This window comes from Tamandua tetradactyla, chromosome 1 (genome assembly GCF_023851605.1).
Source record: "Tamandua tetradactyla isolate mTamTet1 chromosome 1, mTamTet1.pri, whole genome shotgun sequence".
NCBI lineage: Eukaryota > Metazoa > Chordata > Mammalia > Pilosa > Myrmecophagidae > Tamandua > Tamandua tetradactyla.
Window position 1 is genome coordinate 200,187,181 of NC_135327.1, and position 12,873 is coordinate 200,200,053.

Sequence of the window (12,873 nt, forward strand, 5' to 3'; positions counted from 1 at the left end):
TGTAGAATAATGTAAGTACACTGAATGAAGATGAATGTGAGCATGATAGCAGGAGGAGGGCTGGGGACATATATGAAACCAGAAAGAATGATAATGATAAAGACTGAGATGGTATAATGTAGGAATGTCTAGTTTCAATAATAGTGACTAAATGTGCAAATTAAAAAATGTTTTTGCATGAGGAAAAACAAAGAAATGTCAATATTACAGGGTGTTGAAAATAGATGGTCATTCGTGTTCTAAGAGTTCAATTTCTGCTTGAGACTAAAGCAAAAAAATGTTTATTTGGTACAAAATTTATATTCTGACTACTGCATTTCCTAATATAATTTATATGGGCAGGTTAATTGAACACCCTAAGTACATGAAACCTTGAATAGGGCATGAGATTTTGTAGAGTTCATCCAGGGTGATGCCCTGATAAATCCCAGAGTGATTTGAACAGTGAATAAAGAAGTATTTGCAAAGTTCCCTTGGGGGAATGGCAAGAAAGGGGAAAAACTCAACTTCCCCATTTGGAGAATTCTTGATATTCTTGCAAGCAGTGGGGACAAGCAAATCAATAGGCCAAGCCCTCAATCTTGGGTTTTTTTCATAGGAAACTTAAAATTAGGCCTAAGAGTTATGCCCAGAGAACCTCTTCAGTTGGTCAGATGTGGCCTATCTCTCTCTCAACCAACATGGCAAACAAACTCACTGCCCTCCCCCCTCTATGTGACATGACTCCCAGGGGTGTAAACCTCCCTGGCAACATGGGACAGAAATCCTAGAATGGGCTGGAATTCAGCATCAAGAGATTGTGGCTGGGAGATTTCAGAGCCAAGTGGTTATCCTGGAGGTCATTCTTACGCATTATTTAGATATCCCCTTTTTAGTTTAAGGTGTATTAGAGAGGCTAGAGGGAAGTGCTTGAAACTGTAGAGCTGTGTTCCAGTAGCCATGTTTCTTGAAGATATAACTTAAGGAACGTGATTGTGAAAACCTTGGATCTAATGCTCCTTTAATTATGGTATGGACAGATGAATAAAAAATATGGATTAAAAATTAAATAGTAGGGGGAACAAATGTTAAAATAAATTGAGTAGACTGAAATACTAGTGATCAATGAAAGGGAGTGGTAAGGGGTATAGAAAAAAAAATAGGGGGAACAAAGGTTAACATATATTGGGTATAGGAAGACTAGTGGTCAATGAAAGGGTGGGTAAGGAATATGGTATGTATGAGCTTTTTCTATTTTTTTTCTGGAGTGATGCAAATGTTCTAAAAGATTATCATGGTGATGAATATACTACTATGTGATGATATTGTGAGCCATTGATTGTATACCATGTATGGAATGTTTGTATGTTAAGAATGTTCGTGTTTGTGTGTTGTTTTGGTTTGTCAATTAAAAAAATGTTTTACTTTTTATCATAGCTATTGGAAATTTAAAAAATTATCTATGTGGCTTGCATTATACTTCTACTACATGATATTGAACTAGACTGTAAAGACAGGACTAAATGAAAGAAAATTATTCTTTTTTTTAATAAGAAATGATTTTGACTTAATTTTTTAAGAATAAGGCATTTATACTTGAAATTCTTACGCTTATATGTTCATATATAACTCCTTCCTAGCAAAAGAACTCCTTCTTAGCAAGCAAAATCAATGCTTAACAGTTGTGTAAGCCAGGTGGCTTTTGAAGCCCCTGGAATTTTTAAGGAGTCTCTCTTGGCAGCTTTTTAAAACCACTAATTGATTAAACCACTAATTGATTAATTGGCTGCTTAATCAAACCAGTCATAACTTGGATGGCTGCTAAATAAACACCGTTTCCACCGATGATTAGACAGTTGCATTATGCTCTACCCAGAAGTCCTGTTTACTCCATAATTATCCTAATTTTTCTTCAAGGTGCTAGGTAGTATGACAGTATTTTGACTACTTTGGAAATGAAAATTTCATGAAAACTCTTTGCACTTCCAGGATTCTACAGAATTTAATTTCATAGCATCACAAACTCTACCTATGGTATATGAAGGAAATGGTCAGTTCTACAGATAAATATCTGCTTAGGTATAAAAATACCAGCTTAAAAGTATACATATGGGCTACAGTGGCTCAGTGGCAGAGTCCTCACCTGCCATGCCAGAGACCTGGGTTCGATTCCAGGTGCCTGACCACGTATATAAAAAAAAAAAAAGAGTATACACATTTCAAGGCACAAAATTTGTTAAAAATACAAGCGCCAGCATGTAATAAATCTGAAAAAAGAAAACTGCTGTTAGGATACATTTTTAATAACTCAAGGGATAAATATTTCTAGTAGACAATAAACATATACAACAATCATATTTAATAAGACCTGAATGTGTGCCCACATGATAAACAGATCACTGAGATGACCACAGAAGGTCAAGGATTAGACAGGTAAATAATAAAGTTGGAGATATTGATTTTTATTTACAGTTTAAAACTGTGTGGTGGTGGTGTCTATATAAAGCCATCTCCTTTCTATTTGTAGACAGAACTTCACATGGCCCTACCCTACCAGAGTTAGGAGAGATACCTAAGGTATCTTCTTCAAGGTGTAACAATCATTAAGCCCTACATGAATACTGAAAATTTCAATTAAATGTAATTCATTTTGCATTAAAAATTTTAATACATATGCTCCTTCTGTTGTTTTCTCAGAATTGGATTGTGCAATTAAAGAATAAACTCTCAAGTATGATAGCAACTTCAGTTTTTCAGGAATACATGTAATGAGTTGTGATGTAAGAGTAACTGCACATTTATGACAGTATCAATCCATATGATCTTAAATATATTAGTAGCTTAATCCTTAATTATATTGATTAAATGATGGTCTCCAATCACTGCATGGTACCTATAATCCAATAAGAACTATAGTACAATTAAAATGTGGAAGAGAAGCAGGACTGATAGGGGCTTTTTGTGGCACCTTGGCTCTGAACGGCTGGTGCCTGTGCTATAGTGATTCCTAAATATTTTCAATATACCACTGCCTTGGAGTTTATTTATTACATTGATAGATAATGCAGCCTTCCAGAAATTATTTATTTAGGAGAAAATTGACTAGAAAATATTTTGCCTTAAAATTAAAATGTGATCCACTTTGGTGTAAATCGTCTAAATTATGCAAAAAATATGGAATAATAAAGGATCACTCAATTCTAAGTACAAAAGTACATTTATTTAAAATGTGGGCAAGATATCAATATAAAAGAAAAGAGTATAAGAAATAAAAATAATTAAAGTACAAAACAGTTCAAATCTTTAACATCCATAATTTAGATAGCAAGGTCTTTATTTACACCATTTTATTTGTAGCTTAGTTCTGAACAGTTTTGTGAAAACATTTAAAAACCTGGCAAATGAATCATAAAACCTAATGTGGGCTCTTAAAGTTATATATAATACAAAACATAATTTATGTTTCCTCAGAATAAAATTACACATCTTAATAAGATGCAGTTTATTATATTAGTTTTCCTGCTTTAAAATGCTTGTCCCCTAAGAAAGCAGCTGGAAAACAAGAGTATCTGCAGGAAGCACTGGCTGCTTTATCCAACAGTTAAAACACCCAGGTCTTGTGCTCCAAGAATCCAGAATCATACAGGAAATTAGATGTCATCAATTAAATTTATATGTAGGCTTGTTGAGGAAAACAACGTTCAAACACAATGCAAAATTACAATACAAAAGAATTCTAACTTTAGTTAACTTGTTTCAGGTGTTACTATGAATGCAACAGTATTTACATCTTTTTAAAGCAGTCAGTCTTGCTATATATCCAAATCATAGGAAACTTTAAAAAAGTCCTGATGCACAGGTCTCACTCAGGTTAAGTAACTCAATCTCTGGGGAATGGACCCAGGCATCAGGACTAACTACCAAGTGATTCCAGTGCACAACCAAGGCTGAGATTCAATGAATTGGATTCTCCTTAAAACTAACATTTACAATATGCAACTCTGATAGGTTGATATCACAAAAGTCCCACCAATTCTAAACCACTTATGTGAGATAAAATTTAGTCAGGTTCAAAAAGTATTGGCAAAGTCCCTTGAAGGATGGGAGAAAGAGTATGGAACTATTAAACCTTACCATCAGGGAATCCCCTGATACCGTGTCAAAACTTTAGGGACACCCAAACCAATAGGCCAGGCCCTCGATCCTGAGGCTTACTTATGTGATGCTTATATAGGTAGCGGAGAAGCTTAGACTACCTACCTACAGGCATGCCTAAGAGTTACTTCTAGAGGACCCCTTTTGTTGTTCAGATGTAGCCTCACTCTAAGCCCAATTCTGCAAGTGAAATCATTGTCCTCCCCACTATGTTAGATTAGATGCCATGTGGGACAAGGCATCTAGGGGTTAAAGTCTCCCCGAAAACGTGGGAGATGACTCCCAGGGATGAATGTGGCCCTGGTACCATGGGATCAACAATTCCATACAGACCAAAAGGGGGAAAAGAAGTATAACTAATAAAGTACCAGTGGCAGAGAGAGTTCAAATACAGTTGAGAGGCTCAGTTAGAACTTGCTACCTATCACAACCTGCCAAACCCCAACCAGGACCATTCCAGCCAATCCTAAAGAATACCTAGGGCAATATATAGGATTCCACAAGGATTCCATGCACTAGGGTAACTTTCCAGAAATCTACAACCTCCAGATGGGTCCCTGGTCCACATAAGTCCTGAAACCTGGAGGGACCGGTCTCTCCAGAACATCAGATAGTTTCATCTCCCTACCGCATATTAGTGACAGACCCTTCCAATATGGAAAATTTAGAATGGCCATAGCCCAAACACCTAAAGAGAGGGATGGAAAGCTCAAAGGTGATGGTGGAGTTATATAGAGAAGATAGGATTTAACAAATGAATATGAATGCTGAATCATTAAACTGATATCTCTTAGCGTCTCTAGTATCTTAGAACAGCCTAGAAGTAAAAACCTAAAATTATGGAAATGTAACCATGTCAAACTCTGAAATATGTTCTACAACTAATTGTGGTGCTGTGCTTTGACATTTATTGCTTTTTTGTATATATGTTATTTTTCACAAAAAAAAGAAGGAAAAAAAGTCGACTGTAATGACAAAAAATGTTTAAGCCTTCTACCCTCCTATATTCTGGAGCAGCTAGAAGGAAAAACATGAGCGGATCATATGGTAGCCCATAACAAACTCTGGGATATATCCTGTAATTACTTGTTGAAGAGTTCTTTGAAAACTATTGTTTTTTATTTCTTTGCTTTGTATATATACTATATAATAAAGTTTTTTAAAAAATAGGCTTATTTCAGACTATAGATGTGAAAATACAAAGTAATACCCAGAGTTTTTTACAGCAATTCTTCTTCCTGAAAGTAAAAGTAAGACTGGATAAAGCTTACTCAAATATAAATATGAATAGTAGGAAAAAAAGTCTGGAAAAATAAGTTGTATAAAGCATGATATCTGCAAAAATTTGACAGATGTTTTATCACTTGTACTCCTGCAATATATGGTGGGATATAAAAAGCTCTGATAGTAAGAAAAGCTCTGTACTAAACATCATTCAACCTAGGTATACTATTTACTATTAAACAAAACATTTGCTTATGGAACTAAGGCAAATTTTTCTTCTTATAAAGTATTTTACTTCCATGATATTTAGGTCTTCTGCATAACATTGTAAACATAAAGTCTTTAGGTTAAGAGGAAAGTGTCTGATAAATATAAGTAGCTGAAACAGATATAAAAGAGGGAAAAAAGAACTGATCAAGGATGAACAGTCTAACCTGTATGACTTGGTTATGGAATAAAAACTAAAGTACTCCTATCCACACACATCATAAAATTCCTTCATTTAAGGGATAATCTAGCTAATGTTGGCATTAGTCAGAAGAATGTTGATAGAATTCCATTTAAGGAGTCTGGAGGTTCCAATCTGTTTAAAATTGCATAGTGTGATGCTTCACAGCTTTGTTCCCCAACGGAAGATTTGACCAACCAGCAAGAACTGGCAGAAACATTTTTTTTCAAAGTTCTAGAAAACTTAATGTTAAATGCAGTGAAAGGGCATGCCAAATCAAGATCAAGCCTACTTAAAAGTGATAAGATCTCCTGGGGACCCTACCTGGCTCCTCTCCCCTCTCTCTGGCTTGGTATCAAGTTGGCCTTTGCTCCTAGTATAGATTTGTGGCTCTGGTTATAAAGAGACCAGAGTAACCCCCGTGAACATACTGGGAGCATGTATGTCTGGTCCAATTGCTGTTCCAGAGCTTGCCCTGCATGTAGAAGTTGGCTCACAGAGCTTCCTACAGAATGCTGTGAGACAGCAGTCAAGTCATGATCTTTGGGCAAGGGATTGCTGGCTGTAGGACAGAAAGTACAGCACCGGGATTGTGAGAAACTTTCCTAGGGAAGAGAATATTCAGAATTGTGTAAATGGGGGGAATTCCTAGGGCCACACATACACATAAAGATTGATTCACACAAAGGACCAGGGAATCCCCCTAAACTTTGGCCTGGAGTTATTCTCTAACTAATTATATGGATTAGTCTCAAGGAAAGCACCTGCATAATCTGCAAAGACTGGGAAAGGTCTTTTCTTTTTTTCCTTCTTTTTTGTTAGCTCCTGGCAATCAAACAAAGTTCTGTCATAATACTAACTGGATACAAACTTAAGGAACAGATGCTTCAGAGCCTAAACTTCAGTGATAACTCTTTAACATTTCAGATGTTGAACTTTCAACAAAAGGTCATAAAACATACAGAGAAACAGGAAGTGGTAGCACAGGCAAACAACAAATTTAAAGTATTATAAATCATCAACATGGAGAACCAAACCTTAAAAAATGGTCCTAAATATGCTCAATGAGCTAAAGGAAAATATGAACAAACTACTAAGGCAAATCAGGAAAACAATGTATGAATACAAACAGAATACCAACAGAGATAAAAATTAAGAAACGGAACCAAACAGAGCTGAAGACCATAGTCACAGAAATTAAAAATTCCCTGGAGGGGTTCAACAGAGATTGGGGCTCACAGAAAAAAGAATCAGAGAACTTGAAGATAAAACAAGTGAAATCATTCACAGGCTGAGAAAGAAGAAAGAGTGAAGAAATGGAACAGAGCCTGAGTGCTCTGTGGAATATCATTAAGTATAACAATATATGCACTGTGGGAGTCCTAGAAGAAGAAAAAGGGGCAGAGAGAATATTCTAAGAAATGATGGCAGAAAACTTCCCAAATTTAACAAAAGATACAAGTATACACATGTAAGATGCTTAGTGAACTCCAAGCAGGATAAACCTAAGTAGATCCACACTTAGGTTTGGATGACATGACATATAAACAAAAGGTCAAATGCCAAAGACAAAGAGAATTCTGAAAGCTGCAAGAAAGAATCGATGTGTCATATACAAGGGAGCCTCAATAAGATTAAGTGCCAATTTCTCACTGGAAACTATGGAGAAAAGAAGGTGTTAGGAAGACATAGTCAAAAGAAAAAAAAACTGCCAAGCAAGAATTCTATATCAGAAAAAATCATCTTTCACAAATAAAGGATAAGAAAAAGGAAGAAAGGAGAAAAGGCAGGAAGAAGGCAAGGGACAAGACAATCATGCTGTGCTGTATGAAAAGAGCTAAATAGGATGAAAAAAATGACGAGGACCAAAATTGAACAAGATGGCATCAAACCAGAAGAAAAAGCTCATGAGGCTGCCACCAAAATTCAGGCTAACTTCTGGGGACACATATCAAGGAAAAAAACTCAAAGGAGAGAAGAAGGGGTTGTCCAAACTGCTGAAGCTGAAGCAAATAAGAAGGATGAAGCCCCTTATTTCAAGCCTGAGGATACCGGCAAAGCAGGAGAAACTCCTTCCAAGGAGAAGGGGGACAGGCACCCCTGATGCTGCCACAGAGCTGGCAGCTCCACAGGTTACTGCCCCCTTGGAAGAGAAGGCAGGGTCTGCTGAGACAGAAAGGGCCACTAAAGCTTGCAGTGATAACTCATCATCCTCTAAGGTGGAAGATGCACCAGCCAAGGAGGAGTCTAAACAAGCCAACATGCCTGCTGCTGCCACTACCCCTGCTGCAGAGGATGCTGCTATCAAGCCACTCCAACAGAGACTGCGGAGAACAGCCAAGTCAAAGAGAAGACAGAGCTGTAGATGAAACCAAACCTAAGGAAAGTGGCCGGCAGGATGAGGGTAAAGGAGAACATGAGGTAGACCAAGAGCATGCCTGAACTTCAAGAAACGGCTCTCCACATCCCTGAAATTTCCCCTCTTCTGATCTGTCTCTCCCCACCCCTTATCCGACTCCACTGTGAAGTTTCCCTTCCTGTCCAGCTACCATCTGTGAGTCTGTCCCCTCCCTCCCACTAACCCTCTTTCTCTCTGTGTGGCAAACATTAAAAAAAAAAAAAAAAAGCAGAAGGAAAGATCCCAAGTCAAACAGTGTGGCTTGAACATTTTCTGTTTCTTGGTGTTATGGAGAGTTTTTGGTAATGACAATCCGATCATTTTGGGAATTCTTGCACTGTATCCAAGTTGTTTGATCTGGTGCGTGTGGCCCTGCAGGAGTCTACTTTCCTTTCTATCTCTCTGTTCCAAGTATGTGTGCAATGTTCCATTCATCTGAGGAGTCCAAAATATCAGTGAATTCAAAACCACTTCTCTTTTTCTCCTTTTCAATGTGATAGAATGAACAAAAAGGAAAAAAAAAATTAAAAGCTCAGTTTGTTTTAAAAACAAATAAATAAAGCAAATGTGCCAAGTGGCATAACTTGCAGCTTTAAGGCTCCTTTTTCAATCCGAATATTAACAAATCATGAGAATTTAAAAAAAAATGAAGGAGAAATTAAGATATTCTCAAATAAACAAAAGCTGAGGGAGGTCATAACCACTAGATTGGCCCTACAAGAGATAGTCTACAGGTTGAAAGGAAACAACAATATACAATATATCAAAGCTGCATAAAGAAATATAGACCTATAGTGAGGGTAGTGACATGGGTAAACATAATACTGTATTTTTGGTATAAAACTCCATTTTTTAATTTCCTCTTGGAATTAAAAGGCAAATGCACTGCAATAAAGGTGGGAAGGATAGAGATCTATAGTAGGAACATAGTTTATGTATATATAGTTTGGGTATACTTTGGTGTCTATTATTGATATTAAGTGTTATCAATGCAAACAAGATTGTTATTCATTTAGGATGTTAAATTTAAGCCCCATGGTAACTCCAAAGAAAATTCTGGGGAATATGCAAACTCATAGTGACAGAAATTAAATTAGAGTGTATGTTGGCAGAGTTGGATAGCAGGGAGAATAAGGAGTTAATGCATAATGGGTATAGGATTCCTGTTTGGGGAGATGGGAAAATTCTAGTAATCGAAGGTGGTGAGAGTACTGTAATACTACAACTGTCATAATCACATGGTATGCTTGGAAGTGAGTGAAATAGGAAAGTTTATGCTCTATAAATATTCCTGCAATTAAAAAAAAAGAAAAAAAACAAAGAGCCACTAAAAAGACAATGACAATTAAATGCAATATATAATCATGGATGGGTTCCAGAAAGGACAAAAGGCTCAAAGGGACATTACTAGGATATATGAAAAAGTTGGAACACAGACTGTAAGTTTTATATTAATGGTACATTTCTTAAACTTGATAACTGTACTTACAATGGTTACTTTGTTCTCAGGGAATGTATATGGCAGTATTCCGTATTCAAGGAGCATGATGTATACAACTTACACTCAAGTGTTGAGAAAATGTATTGATATACAGATGGACAGAATCATATGGCCAATGTGGAAAAATGCTAAAATTGGCATAACTGTGGGGGATTAGCATACGCTGGAGTTCTCTGTATGGAGTTTATATTCTTTTTGTAACTGTCCTGTAAGTTTGCAAGTATTTCAAGTTAGAAAGCTGGGGGGGGGGGGGTAGTAAGAAGAATAAAATAGAAAGACTTCTGTCTATGTGTAGGCATATCCTTCAGCCTAACTGCAACAAGCCCAAGGGATAAGTTCCAAGAAATATTATCTGAGAGCCAGCCCTTTAGTAGGAAAATGGTGTTAAAATACATATTTTCTTCATGATTTGCGAGGCCCATTCTGCTTCATTGGTGGGCCATTTTCTAGCTAACATAATAATTTAGAGATTCTGAATAAGAACCATAAATAATAGAAGATGAGCTTGCCCTGCAAAGCCTAAATCATAAAAAAGCTGAAGTGTGTCAAAATGCATTCTAAAACTTTAGTATTTTACCTATTAGCAGCATGTTAATAAATTCATTATGATACTTCTATTAAACTATGTTTTTATTTCCATATCACAAAGCGATGACAGGGGCCACACAATCTAAATTTCACTTTGAATACTATAAGCACAAAAATCATCTGATAAAAAGAAGGACATATAGATAAGCAGATACATTTGCAATTATTTTCTATTTTATCGAATCGTCTGTCAATTACTTAAATACCTACATACTCTAGATACTACAGAGCCTTTCTGATTAATAAGTCATCTAATGAAATTGAACTTTCAGAGTAGTTAAGAGACTGTTTTATTTGAAACTCAAATGAATATTCTGAAGAGAAAGAATTGCTAACTTCATAAAATCCTAATGATAAATAAAGGAAAGAAAGCTTGCAAAAACAATAAAGCCATTGTTTTATCATTCTTGGAAATCCATTTTCATATTCAACACATCCACTTTTTATTCTTTTTCTAAAAGGATATGATTCATAGTCCAGTGTTTGTGTAAGTACTCCAGTTAGAACAAACTCTGCATTATGGACATCTAAAAGGAATGAAAATAAAAATTAATTAAATAAGTGCACTGTTGCGTTTGCATAAATACACATACTCTAATATACAGCAAGAGCAATAAACCATACCTATTCCTCTGGCAAAATATTCTCGACACAAGTGAAGGTCATTTTCACAGGATATTAAAATTATTTCTGACAAACTCTAAGGAAAAGAAAATAAGGTTAACAGTTACTGAACAATAAATCTTATATATGATGATATACTCATCAGTGTAATTCTCTTCTATCCACCTTATTTTGCTTATGCTCCATGAGTTTCCGGAATGATGGTTGCTTAGATAATACTTTTCCTCCTGCACATTCCACAATAGCTTTCATAGTTGAAAGACTTGGACAGATTCCAGGTGTGATATAAAAATATTTTGCCTAAAAATAAAGTGGAAATATATGTATAATGTTTAAAAACGCTTTTAATTTTTAGAGTACATAGTTTTTCATAAATTCTATCCTGAGAGTTCAACAAAAAGACTATCATTAAGAACGTACTAGCCCCCAATCAGTTGCCAGACCTTAAGTGGGCATAGAGGAACTGAGGTACATAAATTTGAAAAAATATATTTCCAATTATGCATCTTTCACATGTAGGTATGAACTATGATTATAAAAGTAATTATAATTTAAGATTCTAAAAGAAATGAAGCACTTTGTGATATTATCAACATTTACCACACTTTCTTTAAAACTATAAGTTAGCATTATATTTAACCACATTAACTGTCAAGCAATAGACTAATAAAACACAATGTCTGGCCTATACTACTTTTCTTTATTATCTATGTATTATTCGGATTTGAATAGAGTAGGAAATGATACTGAAGGCTAAGATTTGACTCCATAACAACTCAGCCTTTAAGAATACCACAATATACTATTTTGTTTTAAGCTGCTCAAAAAACAAAAATTGAAATATTTAGGAAAATCAGACTATTTTTGGAAAAATACAGCTTAACTCAGTATTGCAAATCACTTCTCTTTCCTAAGTTTGTTCCTTAAGACATTTAAAGAACCAATTTTTTAATTAAATATGTTCCTCCTATATCTCCTCCTGAATACACATTTAATGAGAACAATATTAAGTATAATGTCTTCCAAAGATTTGTTAAAAGCAGAAAAGTGAATTTACTCTTACCAATTAAATCAGTCATAAATATCTTTGAATACCTAGATATTAAAAATTGTATTTCAAATAGATTTACTTAATTTTTATACCAATTCTAATTATAGTCATGAAAAGTACTTTAGAGGTGTACTATATTTCACTGGAAGATGACCACCAATAATTACATAAAAGAAAAACAAATCATGAAATGGGAAGCCCAGGTAAGCCCAACTCTAGATATATGTTGTCCACTAAATTATCTGTCAACTTCAGCTGTATGATCTTTAACATTTACTTGGACTTATTTCATTTTTTCCTTTAAATTGTACCTTAAAGAGTGGAGAAACATGTGCCCTTTTTAAGGACTCTTCCAAACTGAAAGAGAAAAGCACTTCAGCCTCAGCATCTCGGAGAATATAGTTTTGCTCATCTGGAGAACAAAATACCACATAGTCTGAAAATCTCAAAGACACATGAAATGTGCCATATGCAATCTATTCACATAACTTTCCCAGCAGTTCATGTACATATTATTCATGGCTCACATTTACCAACTAAATCCTTGAGTATTTAAGTCTCATCCATCATATTAGATTTACTTCCTCCCTGAAAATAACCAGATCTATACAGGTAGATATTCTTTGTATTCTTCTATATCAATGGTTCTTAACATTATTGGGTCAAAAATTCCTATCAAAAATTTTATTGAAAACTATGAAACCCTCTTTCATAGCTGCATCTCCCCTCTGTATCCCTCAAACATAATTTCACACATTCTTTTAGGGAGTTTGCAAATACTCTAAAAGCCCACAGACCCCAGGTTAAAACTCCAGTCCTTGAGTAACAACCTTAAAACTCTCATTAAATAATATCTACTTCTACAAACAATAATTTGAGGGGCACTAGAGTCAATTACCTATAAT

General features: G+C 35.3%; 1 protein-coding gene and 1 pseudogene across 4 annotated transcripts in view; one reads left to right on the forward strand and one right to left on the reverse strand.

The window, feature by feature from the left end:
- Nucleotides 1-3,295: 3,295 nt before the first annotated feature.
- PAXIP1 (PAX interacting protein 1) overlaps nt 3,296-12,873 on the reverse strand; it is a 95,133-nt gene continuing 85,555 nt past the window's right edge. For all 4 annotated transcript variants that reach the window (XM_077150960.1, XM_077150934.1, XM_077150941.1 and 1 more), the window contains 5 exons: nt 12,280-12,380; nt 11,083-11,217; nt 10,918-10,993; nt 10,756-10,820; nt 3,296-3,651 (listed from right to left, as the gene is read on the reverse strand). In XM_077150960.1, coding sequence (XP_077007075.1) covers nt 3,640-3,651; nt 10,756-10,820; nt 10,918-10,993; nt 11,083-11,217; nt 12,280-12,380 — 389 coding nt within the window. In that variant the 3' untranslated portion in view covers nt 3,296-3,639. The remainder of the gene's footprint in view (nt 3,652-10,755; nt 10,821-10,917; nt 10,994-11,082; nt 11,218-12,279; nt 12,381-12,873) is intronic.
- On the forward strand, nt 7,622-8,248 carry LOC143674791 (neuromodulin pseudogene; annotated as a pseudogene).